At 35.2% G+C, this 20031-nt stretch overlaps 1 protein-coding gene across 10 annotated transcripts in view; it reads right to left on the bottom strand.

Moving 5' to 3' along the window:
- The window catches only part of LOC137397925 (F-actin-monooxygenase mical1-like), a 79502-nt gene extending 61800 nt beyond the window's left edge, over positions 1-17702 (bottom strand). For all 10 annotated transcript variants that reach the window (XR_010978931.1, XM_068084005.1, XM_068083997.1 and 7 more), the window contains exons 1-7: positions 17582-17702; positions 15332-15531; positions 6774-6893; positions 4805-4975; positions 1968-2041; positions 1126-1261; positions 370-536 (exon numbers count right to left, since the gene is read on the bottom strand). Coding sequence is in view for 9 of the 10 variants with exons in the window: in XM_068084005.1 (XP_067940106.1) it covers positions 370-536; positions 1126-1261; positions 1968-2041; positions 4805-4975; positions 6774-6893; positions 15332-15488 (825 nt within the window). In the remaining variant the exon portion in view is untranslated. The remainder of the gene's footprint in view (positions 1-369; positions 537-1125; positions 1262-1967; positions 2042-4804; positions 4976-6773; positions 6894-15331; positions 15532-17581) is intronic.
- Between the last annotated feature and the right edge of the window lie 2329 nt (positions 17703-20031).

The following is a 20031-nucleotide window of genomic DNA, read 5'->3' as shown; positions in this document are numbered from 1 at the left end:
AGTTGAGAATGGCCTTTACCATACACATTTCATACTCATACCATACACATTTCATATTCATACCATATACATACCATATTCATACCATACACATACCATATTCATACCATACACATTTCATATTCATACCATACACATACCATATTCATACCATACACATATCATATTCCATACACATTTCTCAACCTACAGAATGCAAGATATTTAGCTCTAGATGAAGCATCTTAAAAAAACCAATTACAGTATCAGTGCAGCCCTAGCAGTGTTGGATGGATTCAAAAAAGCATTACTGATATAAAAGGTAGGTATGTGTATATATATTTTAGGTCAATAGCATTGGACCATGTCAGCCATAAACCAATCAAATACCTTAAAGAACTTTTGATTGAATATAAAGGCGACCCCAGAGATTTCCTCGACCCTCTGCTCCTCCGTTGTCTGATGATTGATGAAATTAGCAGTGATAGCAATGGCCAGCTTCCCCCTAAATTCCTTCCTCGAGAACCCCTGAAGTGTATTCCTCTTTCCATCCGCCCCTGAATAAGCAACATAGCCTTACGGTGGTAGTTTAGTCGATAAAAATGCAAGATAAGCTCTACTTGAGTTCATCTCAAGGCTGCAATCCGGTAGTTGTCATTTCAGTAGCAACTTACTCATGCTTGCACTTGTGCCAAAACTAATCACAGATTTGCTTCCCTTGACACATGAATACTAATTAGATAGTAATACAGATACTAATTTCTGACTACACTACACTTCATATAAAAAAACAATTGGACTGTTTTTATGTTTTCATAGGCGCATATATACACATACACGTATACATATAGATATATACACATAGACATGCAGGCATGTACACATATACATACACACATAGACATATGCACATAGACATAGCCTACACACAAAAACATACAAAGACATATACACATAGACATATCCACATAGACACACATATAATAGACATATACCCATAAACATATACACAGACATACATGTATAAACATAGACATATACCCATAGATATATACTTATAGACAAACATATAGGCATATACCCATAGGCATATACACATAGACACATACTCATAAACATATATATATACACATAGCATGTATGTACCTATCAAAACATCAAACTCATAACATGAGACTGGATGATCAGGAGGAGAAACTTTAGCCCTCCATCCTTTCTGTTCCGGGTCAGCGCTGGGTGGAGACGGCTCCAATAAATCATCATAGCTCGTATTGGTGTAAATCTATAACATACAGTTGTGTGAAATACAGTCTACTTAAATGTCAGTAAAAAATTGAGAACTAAAATCACAATTCTCTACTAATTTGTATGTTGTATATATAGATATATAATAATTATATATATATATTATATATATATATATACACGTCTTATATATATAAGACACTGTATATATATCTTACATATATATAACTTCTTATATATGACGCTATATATACGTTATATATATATATATGTGTATATATATATATATAACGTATATAATCATTTAAGTGTATCATTTGCGATTTTTCAAAGTTGAAAGTTACTAGAATTCGTTTCATGAAAAGTTTGACCACTGTATAAGTCGAGGATGGATTTTTAAGCTTTGAATTTGATGTCAAACTTTTGATTTATACGCCAGAATTTAAGGCATTATTATATTGTATTATTATGTTATTGTTATGAATTATATATATTACTGTATTGTCTAAGTATTAAACTATTACTCTAATCCTCACACTGATTGTAAAAGATGCTAGTTCAACTGTTGCGTGTCTTTTGAGAGCCTAACATTTCTACATCAACATATCTACAAACAAATGAGCTCACACCAGGAAAGGCAGCAATATGATAAGCTACCAATATGCTGCTAACATTTTCAGAGAACGACTGGCATTAAATAATAAATGATGGCTAAAGGCTACTGGCAATTAAATACCACTGACCTCTACTCCCAAAAGCAAAGAGATCTTCATGAGTACGCATTGCAGCTGCCTTATGCTGATGTGATCTATCGAGCCTACAATACAAAAAAACATACTTTTAAAAATAACTCGTAAATCCTAGAGGCACAGAATGATGTTTTAAAATGCCTAGTGGAACTGAAACAGCAATAAGCCATTTATGGCTCAGAAGGTTTGAGATTTCAACGACAGAGAACAACCAGATAGCAAGTGCTAAGTAGGAACTCAAAATAAACTACTAAATATATGTAAGGAAGTTGTCTAAGTTCCCATCCAAGTAGAGGGAGGGTCGGGCAACCTCCTTGCCACACGGTTTCAAGTATTTAGTTCTCTGAAGAAAGAGACATAGTTTTAGAGGGCTTGCATAACAACTAAGTCAACAAAATACACAGACTTGGATATGAATGTTTTTCTTGAAACTGTAAAAATGACTGAGCTGTAACATTATCTTTTGTTTCCAATACGCTTTTTTTCCAGTTGAAAATTTTTTCCAGTATTTGTTGAGTTGTCTGCCCTTCATAAAAAACTTCCTCTTTATAAAGCCAGTGCCACAAATGGTCACCGGTGGGCAGACCATAGAGATGTTGAAGGTCAACTTGCACAAAAATTTAATAGATTTTACTAGAAAGTATCAGTATTTTTCCATCTTTTACAATTGTTTTCGACGTTTGAGGTGATCTGACTGCCAGGATGTATTAAAACTGTAATCTGAAAAATTTGATCGCGATAAAACCGCTCAGATTCAAGAAAACTCAATTATGATGTTTCTAGTTGCAAAGAGACTGACAAATTAGAGACGCCTAACCTTTCAACTTCAACATAATAGCCGATATCAATGACGAGAGAGACAGGCAGCCACGCAACTGATGACGTTATTTCGGCATGCATTTTTCTTCTGAGTTTATGACCGCGATCAAATTTTGTCAATTTAATCTCGAAAAATCTTGGCAGTCAGGTCCCCTGAGGCATCAAAGACAACCGCGAATGATAGAAAAATACCAATACTAAGAAAAAATATGATCAAAATGATAAAAAATACAGATACTTTCTGATAAACTTGACTAAAATTTTTTTAGTACATCTTCAATCTCAATTTGATTGACTTAATCGACCAATCACATTTATCTTATTGACTTAATCGACCAATCACATTTATCTTATTGACTTAATCGACCAATCACATTTATTGGCATTGACTAGCGTAAAATACTTTTTAATATTCCCTCTATATGGGCTTTTTGTTGACATATTACAGTAGATATTTTATTGAGAGTCGGGGCTTTTGTTGAGATATTACAGTAGATATTTTATTGAGAGTCGGGCTTCTTAATGAAATATTACAGTAGATATTTTATTGAGAGTCGGGCTTCTTAATGAGATATTACAGTAGATATTTTATTGAGAGTCGGGCTTCTTAATGAGATATTACAGTAGATATTCTATTGAGAGTCGGGGCTTTTATTGAGATATTACAGCAGATATTTTATTGAGAGTCGGGCTTCTTAATGAGATATTACAGTAGATATTTTATTGAGTCGGGCTTTTTATTGAGATATTACAGTAGATATTTTATTGAGAGCCATGCTTTTTATTGAGATATTACAGTAGATATTTTGTTGAGAGTCAGGCTTTTTATTGAGATATTACAGTGGATATTACTCACTGTTAATTTTCCAAGTCTGCAACTATTTTAACAGTTCTACGTTAACAAATAACAGTTAATGCTAACAGTTAACGTAAACTGTTGTTAACTTTGATTACCAGGGACAGAGTGACCTTGATCAACAATGAGTGGGAGAGGTTGACACATGGAACTCCTATGAACTCCTATGAACTCCTATGTCCACTGCAAGAGCTAACGTAAAACACACTAGAGAGTTTTTGCTACCTTTTAATATGGAAACAATGCTCTCGGCATGGCAAGCAAACTTATTTAAACGCGGGTAAAGCGAGTTGGTGGTAATTAATAACTTGGTAACCCGCTCAGTAGTCAGTTTACCTCAAAATACCTAATTCGGTATTTTAAATAACAACAAAACAAATAATAAAAATAAAATAATGGATAAATAAACAAAAATCTCTTTTTGTTTATTTGTGCTTCAAGAAGAGAGTATGAAAAGTATAAAATTAAATATATAATACTAACAAATTAAGCGGTAAAAGATTAAAAATTAGTATAAGAAAGAATATAAATTTTTCGATTAATATTACCAATTTTCGCAGAAAGACTTCCCATCATCTGACTTGAGTATTTCAATTAATTATAACTAGTTAATTACATGTTTTTGTATAAGTAGTTTTGTGGTCAGAATTGGTTAAATCGTGTCAGACCACCGATCTCTCACCATTTCGACAATCCTTCCACTTTCAATATGAGTTGTTTTGTAGTTATGGGCAATTGACTACAGTTTTTCCATAGATAGCCAATCAGCAAACTAGATGCTAATTACGTTTTATGCCAACGTTCGTTGGCTAAAAAGAAAGCTGAATGTGATGAGAACAACTACTTTATGCTTTCTTGAACAATATCGCTATTGAAATAGTCAACAAAACTCGTAAGTGTGATCATAAGACCATAGAAACATACAATGACAAATGTATCGACTATGCACATCTAGCAACAAGCAATGAATGCTGGGAAATTACGAACTTCAACCAAAAAGAGGCGTGTGATGATGCATCAATTTTTGAAGAATAAATACGACATTTGCAACGTGCTTATTGTTAACAATATCACTGTTATAGTAGCTACATTGTATATTGACTGATTATGGAATGTAACACCAATAAACTATCAACCGCTAGCTATTTCAGCTTACCTGCGCAGAACTTGGGATAGAAAGCCTTGGCTCCTAGAGACTTAAGATCGTGTATAACAAATGGCCAGAGGTGAAGGACATTGTTACGCGAAAAACCATCCCTCTTCTCGACGAGCACTACCCGCGCCCCGAGCAGCTTGCATTCTATGGCACTCCTCAGGCCACATGGCCCTACCAAGTCAACAAGTAAAGAATCAATAACAAAAATACAGAGAACCTTCTAGATGTGTCCAATGAAACAGCTGTGCTACCACAGACATCTACTTTGCTTGAGAAAAAAGCTGCAACCAATCAGTATTTTGTGCAATGAGCTCTCTTAATTAGCAATAAAAGAATATCTATGTCTAATAGAAGTAGATATAGATGTAGAACAGACATAGATCAGTCATATCTATACCTAATAGACATAGATACAGAGAGACATAGATGTAGAACAGACATAGGTCAGTCATATCTATACCTAATAGACATAGATACAGAGAGACATAGATATAGAACAGACATAGGTCAGTCATATCTATACCTAATAGACATAGATACAGAGAGACATAGATGTAGAACAGACATAGATCAGTCATATCTATGCCTAATAGATATGAATGATCTTACACTGTGTAGCCTTCGAGCTGCGGAGATGAATAATCTATTTGCAATTAGAAATAATTAAAGAGCACCTAGTTGTACTTATTGTCTAGAAACAAGGTTCAGAAACACGTATGAAGAAATAACTGATTCAAAGATGACAAGAGAAGACAAATTCTGTAGGTATTGCTGCTGCAAGACAAAACACATATTACTGTACAATCAATCATTGGTATAAACAAGTATGGGCAGGGAGACAGAATATCTATCTAGCTAGAGTTTATTGTGAACAATAATTACAATTGTGAATTTACAACTTAAATAAAAAAAATTGCTAATTTAATTGTTAATTCACAATTTATTTAAATCAATTTGAATAAATTGTTTATAAACAATTTAAATTCATCTTTTTGATATAAATTAAATTTATATTAAAAAAATTGTTAATTTTTACAATATTTGTAAAAATTTGAAATAATTGTATTATTTCAAATAGACCAGCTTAGTATCATTTACTATAAAGTCCACAAAACAGCAATAGCTATGGATTAGCCTATTATATGTGATATGCAGTCATATGTCATACCTCGACATACGAGTGTCACAACATAGGATGAATTTGAGATATGAGGAAAATTCCAAGCAAATGTTGCCTTGAGATACAAAACGAATTTGAGATATGAGCATATGGGACGGTTGTTGATGCGGTCGCGAGGTGGCCGCGTACGTGAAAGGCCGCTTACGAGAACAGCGTTGCTCCAACTATTTTGCAGGATAAGTTACAAGATCAAAGTTTTAAAAAGGATTGCTAAAAGTAAAGGTGAGAGCGAGTCAAAAACAGCCAAGTAAAGAACTGATAACAAAGACCAACTTAGAATTAAGTTTAGTGTAATGTAAGATTAAAACTTATTCCAAGTTAAATTTAAAGTTTATATTACGTTACGTAGCATCGCAAAAATGTTGCGTACCAAATGTGTTGCATTCAAGTCTCTCTCCCTCAGCCGTTAGCTTAGCCGCTACCATCCGTCTCGAAGGTAAGAATTCCAAATAAAACTTTACATAATAATGTTAAACTTTATTCCAAATCATAACTGCAAGACAGTCATTGTTACTTTGTAAGCGTAAAAGGTACATTAAAACAAAAGCACATTTTTTTCATTGTGATATACTGTTTTTAGGTGGCTTTTTAGAGAATGGGAACAGATTATTTATATTTAATTTATTTTATATACGAAAATTAGATTTGAGATACAAGAGAATTAACATACGAACTCGATCCTGGAATGCTTTAAGATCATGTGTCAAGGTATGACTATACATGTATAGAATAGATTTGGAGTTGCCCTCCCACCTGAGTACAATAGTAAAAATGAGGGAAGTGACTCACCAGCCCCGATGACAAGTACCCTAGTATTGCTGCAGGCTTTGTGGTTAGAATACTCCTTGTGATTGAATCTCTTATCAAGCTTATTCCACAGACTGACAGCCTTCCAATGAGTCAACTTCGCTGTCACACAAAAAGGCAACAAATGGAACCGCTACTAAAATGCCTTCCTAAACAACATTAGATAGATTAATATGAACTTCATTATCCCTGGTCAATGTAATTTTAAACAAATTAGACCATGAGACAAAAACAAAACATCGTAAAGTAAATTATGTGTACTGAAAGAAAAGGCTCTTTTTGCATAACACTGTTCTATAATGTGAATTTGGCAAGGTGTTTGTGTCTGGCATAAGGTGTTTGTGTCTGGTATAAGGTGTTTGTGTCTGGCATAAGGTGTTTGTGTCTGGTATAAGGTGTTTGTGTCTGGTATAAGGTGTTTCTGTCTGGTATAAGGTGTTTGTGTCTGGTATAAGGTGTTTGTGTCTGGTATAAGATGTTTGTGTCTGGCATAAGGTGTTTGTGTCTGGTATAAGATGATTGTGTCTGGTATAAGGTGTTTGTGTCTGGTATAAGATGTTTGTGTCTAGTATAAGGTGTAGTGGCTTTTTACGCAAGTAACAATGTTATAGATGGTCAGGCAGAATGGAGATACTGTTTGATTACTTTAAACAGCAAATATCTAAAAACACATTCAGCTCCTGAGCATTAAAGACATTTAGATGCTGGCCATAACTGTCCATATCAGGTAGCATAATCCTGAAGCATAATTTTTGTAAGCATTTCAATTTTTCTTTATCAATTTTCGATACAAAGGGATACCAGCTTCGAGCAAAATATTATATTATATTATACAAAATGTATAATATATACATTTCTGGTAAGAGCAATAGGTCTTTCCAGTTTACTAAGGGTCTTGCCATGGGTCTGCTGGTCAGCCCAGTTTTGCATTACCATCAGCACTACTTTTGCAGAGCGTAACTTTTCTGTTTTGAAAACTTACTAGAAACGATAGCCTCAACATTGTCTACAAATCTTATGACAAACCATAAAAATCTTAAAATCATCAAAAATTATCATAGCCTCAGTAAGCAACATATAGTAATAAATGTTGCTAAAAAGAGCAAGCGTATACAATCCACATTGAAAGAAACATCAACATCGATTGGCATATGCATTGACTAATGCTTAGCCTCAGGGCCCTAACACATGAGCTTCTCCAGCAGCCCTCTAAGATATGCAGTATAGAAATAGCATTTGTACAAAAATATCTATTCTAGAAGAACTAAAACAATTAAATAAATGCTGAATTGCAAACTTCAGAGTGTCCACATCTGTTTATCTTATGGATATACAACTCCATAGATCCTGGAAAAGAGTTGCCCACTCACTGACAGCCAATACATATTGCCCATTCATTCAACTAATTGGCTTGACAGCTACTTCTTCAATGTTAAATTGAAGATCAAATGAGCAAATTAGCTCATTCTTTGCACCTGTCCATTTAATTATGTGTTGTAAGACAACTCCTACACATAAATAAATAGTTAATGAGGGATGCAAACTTCAGAATGTACACTTCTGTATATCTTATGGATATACATAATTCAATTACAACTTGTATTATGATAGCCATTCAGTAGTCTAACTCTCAACTATACTGGTGATTTATCATGTTTATAGCTAATTCTGTCAATATTAGTGACTCATGCAAAAAGGTTTGATCCGAGGTTGATAGTCTGGAGGTGTTAGCAGTGAGAATTAATACAACAAGTTTGTTCAACTTAATGCTAGTATAAATGGCTCGACTAAAATGGAACGATTGCTTTCGTTTAGGAAGCAATTGATGCCAATACTATACACCTATAATTATCAGTCTTAAGTTCATATCGTATTAGCTGGACTCTACCAACTCTTATTGGCTGCTATATTATTTTATTATATGTTATCAGCCCTTGTGATTCTATATCTTATGGATATAAACCTCCATAGATCCAGGAGAGGAGTTGCTTGCTCACTGATGTTCAATACATACCCTTTTGTCTATATTACCATCAAGCCTGACAGCTACATATTTAATGTAAAACAAATGACTACAGCAATGAGCTCATTCCTTAGACTTGTCCATTTACTTTTGTGCTGTAAGTTAACTCCTACACATGAGCATGGCCTTGCCTTAGTAAATGTAAAAAAACAAGTATTGCAAGAATGCAGAGGGAGGTCATTGCAACCAGTAACAAAGCTCTGAATGAACCTAGAGATCAACGGTATAAAGGGAAAGGTCAGAAACTGAATAGGGAGAGAGTGTTAGGTGAACCAACAGACTACATTGAACCACGCCAACTAGCAAATCACTCAGCGAGCAGCTGATTAGGATACTTTCATACAGAACAAGACATCATAAAGTTTTAATTAAGCCATATGAACATGCAACTACCGTTATAGCTGTAGAAATCAAGTATTGCATAGAGATATGCCTTGACTCGTTTCTATTGCGACTACATGCGGTTTCTAGATTTCCATATTATTTTTAATAGCTCTTTAAGCAAAAAAGTAAGTCTTTCACTTACAATTGTAGACAAAAACTGGCAGTTGAGTGTGGAAAAACTTGATTATATTCTAAAGAGCAACAGTGAGAATTGTGTTTCCTTCTGACGTAGATCAAGCTTTTCTGGCGCAAGCTAGATGCCTGGCTATCACTAAAAGCGTTCCAGAATATGCTTATAGCAAAGATAACTATCCTATACCAGGAATGAGCAGATATATGATTACATCACAGTATCATGGACCTTATCATTCCTGATGAGTCACTGCCCTGAGGAAATATTACATCACCTGACTCACATGCCGTGAGTGCAATGAATCTCAGAGTCGGCCACTTGTCACAACTCTTCAGTTGAAGATGTCAAACAAGACTGCTGGCATGATTCGACGTGAGCTTTCTGTTGAATCCTTTGAGCTTTACACCGACTAGTTGCACAACTAGGAAAATTTTTACTAACGATCAGCTAGTGGCAATTGCAACTGACACTCGGCCTGTTCTACAGATACAGTAGCAGTAAATCAGATTTCACCGAACATGCCTAGAATCACAAGGGCTGATAAATAATAAAATAATATAGTAAATAATATATAAATAATCTATAATAAATAACATATGATAATATATAAATAATGTATAATAATACAAAAATAATTTATAACTAATATATAATCATATATTAATAATATATAATAAAATATAATAATACATAAATAATATATAAATAATATATAATAGTCAATAGGAGTTGGTAGAGTCTAGCTAATACGATAAGAAATTAAGACTGATGTCAACACCGCTTGCTTCTGAAATGAAAGCAATCGTTCCATTTTAGTCGAGCCATTTATACTAGCATTAAGTTGAACAAACTTGTTGTATTAATTCTCACTGCTAACACCTCCAGACTATCAACATTGGATCAAACCTTTTTGCATGAGTCACTAATATTGACAGAATTAGCTATAAACATGATAAATCACCAGTATAATTGAGAGTTAGACTACCGAATGGCTATCATAATACAAGTTGTAATTGAATTCTCATTACAGATATCAAAATGCTATGTCAGAGGTAATCAAGGGCTTCCCTTAACTGAGACGTCAACCCTTATAAATAGGTGATGTTGATAGTTCACACTAGTGCTGGGCACGGGTAATAAAACTCGTTGAACTCGCGGGATTATCTTCTCTCGAATCTCAGGTAATAGAAATTTTGAGTATTTCGATCTTGCGGGTTCGAGTTTTTACTTGCGAGTTCGGGTTTTGGTACACGAATCTGTCAGGTAGAGTAGACAAAAACTCGATCTATTGCACCACGAGCTTCAAGCACTATTTAACAACCCACCCGTTAACGATGCAAGCACGAATATTGGTCGATAGAAAATAGTAAAAAATAATCAATAAATTGAATAGAATTATAACTGCATCGTAAATTTTAAGATATGTCTGATGTTTAGAAATTTTAGACATAAAACCCGTATCAACAAACTTGATACCAAAAACCCTTTAGCCAAGAAGTACTTGTGCCAAGCAGTACTAGCTACCCAATACTCAAAAGCTCGACCAGAAGGGGGCGTTAAGTCTAAGCTCGTTGACCAAGAAGTACTCATGACGAGCACTAGTTTATACACATATGCTAGTTTCGCTAGTTTAAACAGATTCAGAATGTTTTGTAATCACTTGCAAACGTGTGAAAAAACGTTTATTTCTCGCATAAGATTAAGATGCTGTCTCTTAATAGAATTCTTGAATTCCAAACACTATTACAACAACCAACTACCGATCCATTTTCCACTTTTGTTATATACTGGATATTAACAATTTGTGGTTTACACAAGTCGGTCTTATAAAATATCTATGTATGATAGGTATCAAGGCAAAAATCTAAAATGGTTTAGCAGTTTTATAACTGTACTAGGAATCCTCTAGTTAAAATGACTAGACAACTCCTGTTAAAAAAATAATTTTCAATTCTACCGACCAGCTTCATAGGAAACCTTGCAGTTTATTGCCGTCATCCGACAGCTTGAGAGAAACTACCAATACATCATGACAAATCAATTACACAAGATGATCGGAATAGTCAATGTAGAGACAATTCCCAAAACACAAACATGATCACGCAATGAGCAGGAGATTATTCAACTTAAACTTTTTGTGAATTTCAATTTACATTTTCTGAGTGTGCAAGTCTTCGGACTAAATTTACTGACAAAAAGCACAGCCGATGAGCTGCAGGTAAAATACTTCATGAGAGATTAGCCAGCCAAACTCTATTCACACTAAAAGGAAGGAATGCTGAGCAGCAGCACTGGGTATCACTTTACTCAGGTATGTTACATCAAGGCCTGCTCTTACAAAGGGCTGATATAGGATTACAAGTCTCAAGTGCTACAGCAACTCTACAAAAAGCGATCAAATCTAATAGCCAAAGTCATTAAGAGTTTATTTCATGAATGGCCTTCACTGCTATGACTTGCAGTTATATCTAGTAGATCAATACAAAAAATAAGACTGCATCCTTCGCTATCATATACTACTACTTGCAATCATATGAAGTATCATATACTACTACTGACTGTCATATGAGGTATCAGATACTACTACTAACAGTCATATGAGGTATCATACACTACTACTAGCAGTTGTATGAGGTATCATATACTACTATTAGCAGTCGTATGAGGTATCTTATACTACTACTAGCAGTTGTATGAGGTATCATATACTACTATTAGCAGTCGTATGCGGTATCATGTACTACGACTTGCAGTCATATGAGGTATCATATACTACTACTAGCAGTTGTATGAGGTATCATATACTACTACTAGCAGTCGTATGAGGTATCATGTACTACGACTAGCAGTCATATGAGGTATCATATACTACTATTAGCAGTCGTATGAGGTATCATATACTACTACTAGCAGTCATATAATTCATATTAATGGTTGGTCTAGCTCTGAAGTGAAATAAAAATGGCAAATATGTTTCTATAGTTGAAATACGAAAGTTGAGACATATTTACACCAACCTCCGAATAAACTCGCCTTAAAATTTCTATCAAAACCTGTGAAAGTCTTTGTAGCCCTTACTTATTACTTCCCTCTGGTGTTTATTTTATTGGAGTTGTACAACTATTAGAAACAGAAGCCTATACCTGGTCAGGAACGTTACAATCAGACCTTTTATGGCACCATAAAGCACTTACCTCTACACATCTTTAATACGTACATACACACTGATGATATATGATTCCATATAACAGAACAGGCTGGAAACTCTATTTTTGCTACACGTAGTTCTACATGTAAATAAATACAACGTATGTGATTGGTTATTCATTAAGATTAAAATATTTTCTTGGTCAATTGCATAAGTTGTAACAACTGCATATTGTGATATTTTCTTTATGCTTGGAGTTACAACCAAACAAATTATACATGTAACTATCTCCGTCTGCCCTTTTGGAGATGAGCTGTTGAAATGCTAATGGCAATAATTTAAATACATCGTAGACAGCTAAAAATTAAAAAAGGGGTGTTTTTATATTTTTAGTGAAGATAAAATGGGGGAATTAGCATGCTTTTTGTAATAATAAAACAAGCTTTATATACACTAAAATCCCAAGTAATATTAAACTTTGCTAATTTTCTAGCTGCTATAACAGCGACATACCGTAAAACCTGTCAACACCACCTTTATTTGAGCGCAACTATGAGAGAAGGGATGAACAATACAGCGCCACCCTTTAATTGAACGCCACTTCTATTTGACATTCGTAATCTCCCTTGAGCCTGGTTTCCATATGACAGCGCAATGATCGGGCGCGGCCCAGTGATCGTGCGCAATGCATTTCTTGGGCCGCGATGCAGTGTTTCCATATCGCGCGTAGGCGCCATGCTTTCATTGGACAGGGTGGATAATTTCCTTACTTTTTCGTAGGAGAGACATATTTCTTCGGAAAAAACAGCCCTCCGTTGCGATATTGCGCTGTCATATGAAAACCAGGCTTACTCTTTCGTACGGGAGACCGATTTCTTCGGAGCCACAGCCCTCCGTTTGAATTGTGGGATACGTTGAAAAGGTCTAGCGATGTATTGTGGGATACATCATCGCGCGCACCCATCGCAAGGATCCATTCTGTTGGATCCTTGCGATCAGCGTACGCATGTCGTGCGATCGTCGTGTGCTGACGTTTCCATATCACAGCTGGCCTACGCACGACGCCGTACGCCTTGTTGCGCGCCTTGCGCTGTCATATGGAAACCAGGCTTTAGCAGAAAGTATGTACACATTTGGGTTCGATTGCAACACACCCATAAACCAAACTAGCAGTAAGATGTGCTGCCGTAATGAAGATCAGGTGGTCGTAGAGATAAATTTTTTCAAGATCCTTGGATAGTAGGAATAGATGCAGTAATAATGCATCATCACCCAAAGCACTAGATTTTTCAGTTAAGTCAATTAGATAACTACAGTGACAAAACCTCTGACTCGTTGACCTGCCGTCACTGCTCATGTGCAAGTATGCCTAATGAAAACAACCTGTTTCATGGGAAAATTCCCACTGGTTGGAGTAAAGTTGTCTGCCCCACCTATCATTTTTTCCAAACTGTAAAGGATTTGCTCCTTTCATCCCGGTTTTAATACGTGTGTAATAAATAAGCAATATCTCTGCCTGCCCTGTGTCTGCAGCTCTATATCAAACAAAGGAGCGCATTTTGTGTAGTAATCAGAGGAGTACTTAGTCATGACAATCACATATTTGCTTTTATATATATAGCTAGTCACAGGCTAGTAATAAGCTAGTCATAAGCTTCCAATTCCAAAAGAACAGTGAAACTGGCTGCTATTTAACAGGGAATGTTAACAAAGAAGGCTAGGGGCAGAGCAGAGGATGAGCTTAATCAAAACCATTTAGTGATTATACAACCTAGTATAATACCTAGTATAGATGAACATAGTATAACAGTCTACCAATTAACTAAAGAGCAGTCACCAACAACCCAGGACTCCTGGCCCACAAGCTACAGGTTGAGATTTAATTCACAAAAATGGTGTGATGAAAGGACATCCAACCTTAAATTTCTCTCTGCATGTCTCCAGTTGTTCGAGCTTTATATCACATAGCCATTTCTTGTGCAACAATGCTCTTAAAACAGGTATAGCTTATGGTTGCAGCAAGCTAAGACATCATGTTCGATTTTTGAAGGAAGTCGAGGATGGATTTTTAAGCTTACAATTTGGTGTCAAACTTTCGACTTATACGCCAGAATTTACGGTATTATTACACTGTATTATTATATTGTATTATTATGTTATTGTTATGAATTATATATATATATATATTATTGTATTGTATAAATATTAAATGATTACTCTAAACCTCACACTTATTGCAAAAGATGCCAGTTCAACTGTTGCATGTCTTCTGAGAGCCTAACATTTCTACATCAACATACCTAAAGACAAATGAGCTCACACGTCAGCGCTGAACTAATAGTGTCCCCATAACGACGATGCTATAAACACTGCATTTGGTTGCTACGTGATAACCAACCAATAATTCCACCTTAATAGGAAATCGCTACCTTTTGAGTATGAATACTACCTATCGTTGATCATTCATAAAGTAATTACGTGTTTAATTTTCTTTTTAGAAAAAAAATGATATAGCGATGTTGGCTTACCACTTCTGGTACCAAAACATGAGTATGACCACTGTCTACAATATGATAAGATGGAGGATTTCCAATGAACACCAGCATGCTTGGCCCATTTTCAATGACGATAGTAATGCGCAAAAACAGCGCTATTTGCGGGTGTTTAGAGCTGATCATCAGCACAAAACCAGACCTTTGTAGCATTCTGCTCAATCACTAAATAACTTCATATCGTGAGTCGTACCAAGTTAACCTTGAATATAAGTCGGCCTTGAGATTTTTACTAAATCATCTTCAACAAGTATGACAACTCCTGCAAAATAAATCAAGGTAAGAAGACGATAGACTTACATTTGAGCGTCTGGTAAAACCAGCCCTCGTCGAGTGGGTGAATTTCAAGACAGTCACAGAGCTGCTGGAAGACAGCGAGTATAGAGTGACATGTGTTAGCCGAAACGAACTTGTCAAACAAGGCCACAGCTTCGGCACTCGGGTCCCCGATGGTCATGCTGGAGGGACCAGTATTACTGTTTAATCAACCATACTAGTGCCTGAAGTAAATAGGAAAGGATTACCAGCAGCCCGGAGGTTAAAGGTCAAAGAGATGCTATTTATGGCTTGCATACAAATCTCTTGAAACAATCAAAGGTGATGTACAGTTGGTATACCACTAACTCATTTACTTGTGTCCATAGAATGTTTATAGAATCCATGGTGAAACAGTCAATGATCGAGTGACCCTGACACAAATTCGACCAACAAAAAGATAACTTCATAAAAAATACAGACCGAAATACTTTTAGCGACTATCAATAGCAGTTATGCTGATATCAATCGTTGCGATGCAGTTTTAAAGATGATTGTGTTGAAAAAATATTGTTTATGAAAACAAGCCAGCCCAAAAGTATCCATCCGAAAAGTTGACAAATGATTGTATTGTAGCATCCGCAAGCAAAAAATATGACGATTGGAAATTTGAAGCGACAATCTTTTTTGGAAGTAATAAAATCAAAAACAAAAGAAACTAAAAGCAAGACGAATGTACGAAATAGTGCAGGCATCAGGCAGATGAATCGATTTATCGACATGGAGGGATTATCTACAGCAAATTGTAAGTTGCTATGAGTCATTCAAAACTACAGAATCATTTAGTGTTAAAGCACTGTATAGGAGGAGCTTATTTGAACACAACACCATAGCGTAACGCAACCAAGTTTCTATTTTGAGAAGAGGAAAAAATCGCTACAACCATTGACCCTTTCACTGCCGTCCATGTACAAAGTTAGTTTTAGGCCTACTGCCAGCCATTTTTCTAAAAATTGCCGATTTAGCTAAATGATGTGTATACAATTTTTTTTTAATTTCAAACCCTATTTAGAACATTTTTGTTATATATTTTATGTTGCCAACATGTTAACAAACAGAACCATGCACAAAACTCAATGTATCTATATTATGTGCAATGCTAAAGCTATGTGAAGCTACGATCGCTACAAAGCATAAACGATCCTTACAATAGTCCTTACTTCTACAAAACTATTACTTTCACCACCATCAGAGTCAGTACTGTCACCTTCATTGTTTGAGTATTTAACTAATTCTGAATCTGAATCAGCTATAATGTCATCAACAAAAGCTTTTCTGCTTCTAACACGGGAGGTGCTTGCGGAAGCTATATTACAACTAAAAGGTTCGATCGTCAAAAACATTTTCTTTTATGACATGGAATTTCCTGATCAAAGATTATGATGCGCTTTATCATTAACTAGCGGAATGCCAGGCATTGCACGGGTATTAAAAATCAGCTTATAAACAATGACAGGCAAAGTACATGTAGTTGCCTGCCACTTGCCATTAGCCTGGCACATTGCCAATGGCTAATTTGACTAAGCCAACTAATGAGAGCTAATTACTTAACTAACCACTCTCCATGACGTTGCGGCCTAACGGAGAGCAGTAACGGAGAGCAGTATCGTATTTGCACCCATATATGTAGCGACAAATATCGCCTATTGAATCCATTAAGCTCGTGTGACTTAATTCGTACTGAGATTGGACTGGTGAACGGAAAGGTCCGATATCAAATCTTTTGCGATACGCATTCATTATTCTAAGATTGTAATAGCTATAGCTGGACAAACACAGACCAACTTTGAGAAATATATAAGTAGATATACTGTTGCAATGCAACCACAGTAAACTTTGCAAAAATGCATTTATGGCAGTCGATCATAGAATTCGCATTAACTTGTGTGCGTCAGTGAAAGGGTTAAGGAAACAATGCTAGACCACATTGATAGACCAGAGGCTACACCAGATTGTTAATACAGCCATCAGGATATTCCAAACATCAAACGTACCACCTCAAACATTATCATTGTTGTCAATAGACACATTTTGCGGCCTGCTATTTTATGCCTCATTGTAGCTCCCGTAATTCCCTGTTACAATGGTCCAAACAATTCCACAAGAGCTCTGGTCAGTACAACTGTTATTAATATAAAAAGGTATATATAAATATATATAAATATACAAAAAAATATATATATGCTCCCACAAAAGCAGCAAAATGTTAAAACAGGTAAAAAATTTTAACATTACCTGTGGTGGTGTATGACTAGTCAATCGTTGCGTACCTCTGACTAGCGGCGTGTACTGCTGTACAGCCAATCAGATGGGTTTATACGCTTTGCTATATTTAAATCTTTGATGAAGCAGTAAGTGGTCCAAAAGCTTAACTATGTATCACCTGCAAAAAAATATTCTACATTATCTATTGACATATATAAATCTTAAAGTCTGTATATCCAGTTATAGCGATTAAAATCCAGCAAGAGAAAATCCGCATTACCCTAGTTTAGAACTCCTAAACCACCATATCAGGAGGGCGAGCTACAACATCAAGCAACACAGGCTGCAAAAGTAGCATGTGTGGCTACTTGAAATACAATGGATTAATTGTGTGTATAATTATTAGATCTGGCAATCTTTAAATGCGGTGGGTTAAAATATCTATGCTTCACGACTGGAAAATACCAGCACAGATTTCCCAAAATGCTATAAATATATGTATATATAACATAAACTTAATTAACCTTATAGCACACACAGAAATAAACAAACACCTTCGTTTAAAAGTGGGATAGTAAATGAATGTTGATTTTCTGTGCTAAAACTTTTTTATTACCCGCGCAATGCCGGGCATTCACCTAGTTGACATATATAGTTGACCTAGTTGGCTATATATTGATGTATACGTATTGTAGGTGTTAGTATTTTTAATCTTCAACTCTTTCAACTGTTCAACAACTGTTTCTTTAATATTGAGACTTGGATCAAAACTGCGATACAGCTACAGTGCTGTCAGAAATTATGAGACCCCCAATAATTCACGCCCTTGTTCATCTTAGCACCCTTACTAAACCAGTTACTCCAGCTAATTACCACATAATTAAATGCAGAAATTTATCCTTGTTATAGTTAAATAGAGCAAAAGTCTGTTAGTCTCATTCTATAGCAGATGTGATGAAATTAGTGTCAGCATGTCTAGCAAGTATTAATAGTAATCCAGCCACTTTACACACCTGCATCAGCCCTTTTCAGGGCCATCAATTATTACAATAGTTGTTCAAATTATGTTGCAATAATTTAACAAAATTGATTAGTTGAGAATACAAGCAAATAACTAGACCATTTTTTTTGTCAAGGTCAATTGAATGCGTATTTTCATGGAGAAATTTAATTGTTAACTTTAATTGTTAATGGAAACTCACTTCATTCAGCAATTAAAGGAAAAATAAGCATTTGAAAAAATTCAGCATTTAATAGTAAATGGAATGGGGTGGTTTTCAGCAAGATTAAGGCAGTAAATCATTGCTACCAGCACATGTCTCTCAAAATGTGAGATAGTCTCATAATTTCTGACAGCGCTGTACATAGATATGTAAAATTAATAGATATGGTAGATTAATAGAAAGATAAGATTTGAGGCTAAGTGATGGTTGAATACAAAGATAAGATTTAAGGCTAAGTGATGGTTTAACACAAAGATAAGATTTAAGGCTAAGTAGTGGTTTAATAGATGGATAAGATTTACGGCTAAGTGATGGTTCAATATAAAGATAAGATTTTTAAGGCTAAGTGATGGTTCAACACAAAGATAAGATTTAAGGCTAAGTGATGGTTCAATATAAAGATAACATCTAATGCACAAGTGCAACACTGGAGTGAGATAAGTGAATCGAAAAAACCTAGTTTCTTGTTATCGAGAGACGAACAGTTTAGATAAACAAATAGTGACAAATCACAAAACAAACAATTACGCACGTATTGCGCTAGTAATGACAACGCTCTCATACTCTCCTGAACATTGTCTACGCCACATGTATGTAAAAATCATGTTACTTGGAGTTGAGGCGCTCTGTTGATAAGAGAGATGAACAAACTGGTCCTGCACTTGATAGAATTGCTGAATGCAAAAATATATCTGTAGGTTTTAAAGGCTAAATTTGCCTGCTATATTTGTCACAAAATAGGCTTAGTGATGAGTTTAGCAAGAAATCCTTTTGATGACAAATAAAGGAAAATTTTTCAAACAATTTGAGGTCCATTCCTCTACTTCGTGACGTCAAACAACTGATTGCTTTTTGGTTCAGAATGAATTTTTGTGAAAAGGAACACACTTCACAAGAAATCAAAAGTATTCCTAAATTTTAAAGCAGTTAAAAACCAACATTCGAAGATGTAAGGCCAGTTTACAGCAGTATTAAAGTATATCTGTTTTCATTGTCTAAATAAAACGGTTCCGTGCACCAAATGCTACATTGAAGACAGTTTGAAAGAAATTATGCATTCACTGGCTATTCAAACATATGTAAGTAGTCAAATAAGTGGTGTGTGCATAAGAGCGAAGATCTATTGACTTAGGCTAGTTTATTGCTAACAATTACTAACGACTAAAATAGGGAATAAACATTTGCCGTACGTAAATTTATTTTCCAAATAAAATGAATTAATATGTTACCCGCGAACATTTACTCGTTAACTCCATA

The sequence above is a fragment of the Watersipora subatra genome, chromosome 6, assembly GCF_963576615.1.
Source record: "Watersipora subatra chromosome 6, tzWatSuba1.1, whole genome shotgun sequence".
In the NCBI taxonomy this organism is placed as follows: Eukaryota; Metazoa; Bryozoa; class Gymnolaemata; order Cheilostomatida; family Watersiporidae; genus Watersipora; species Watersipora subatra.
The sequence above is the reverse complement of the archived record's forward strand: the minus strand, read 5'-3'. Positions and strand labels throughout refer to the sequence as shown.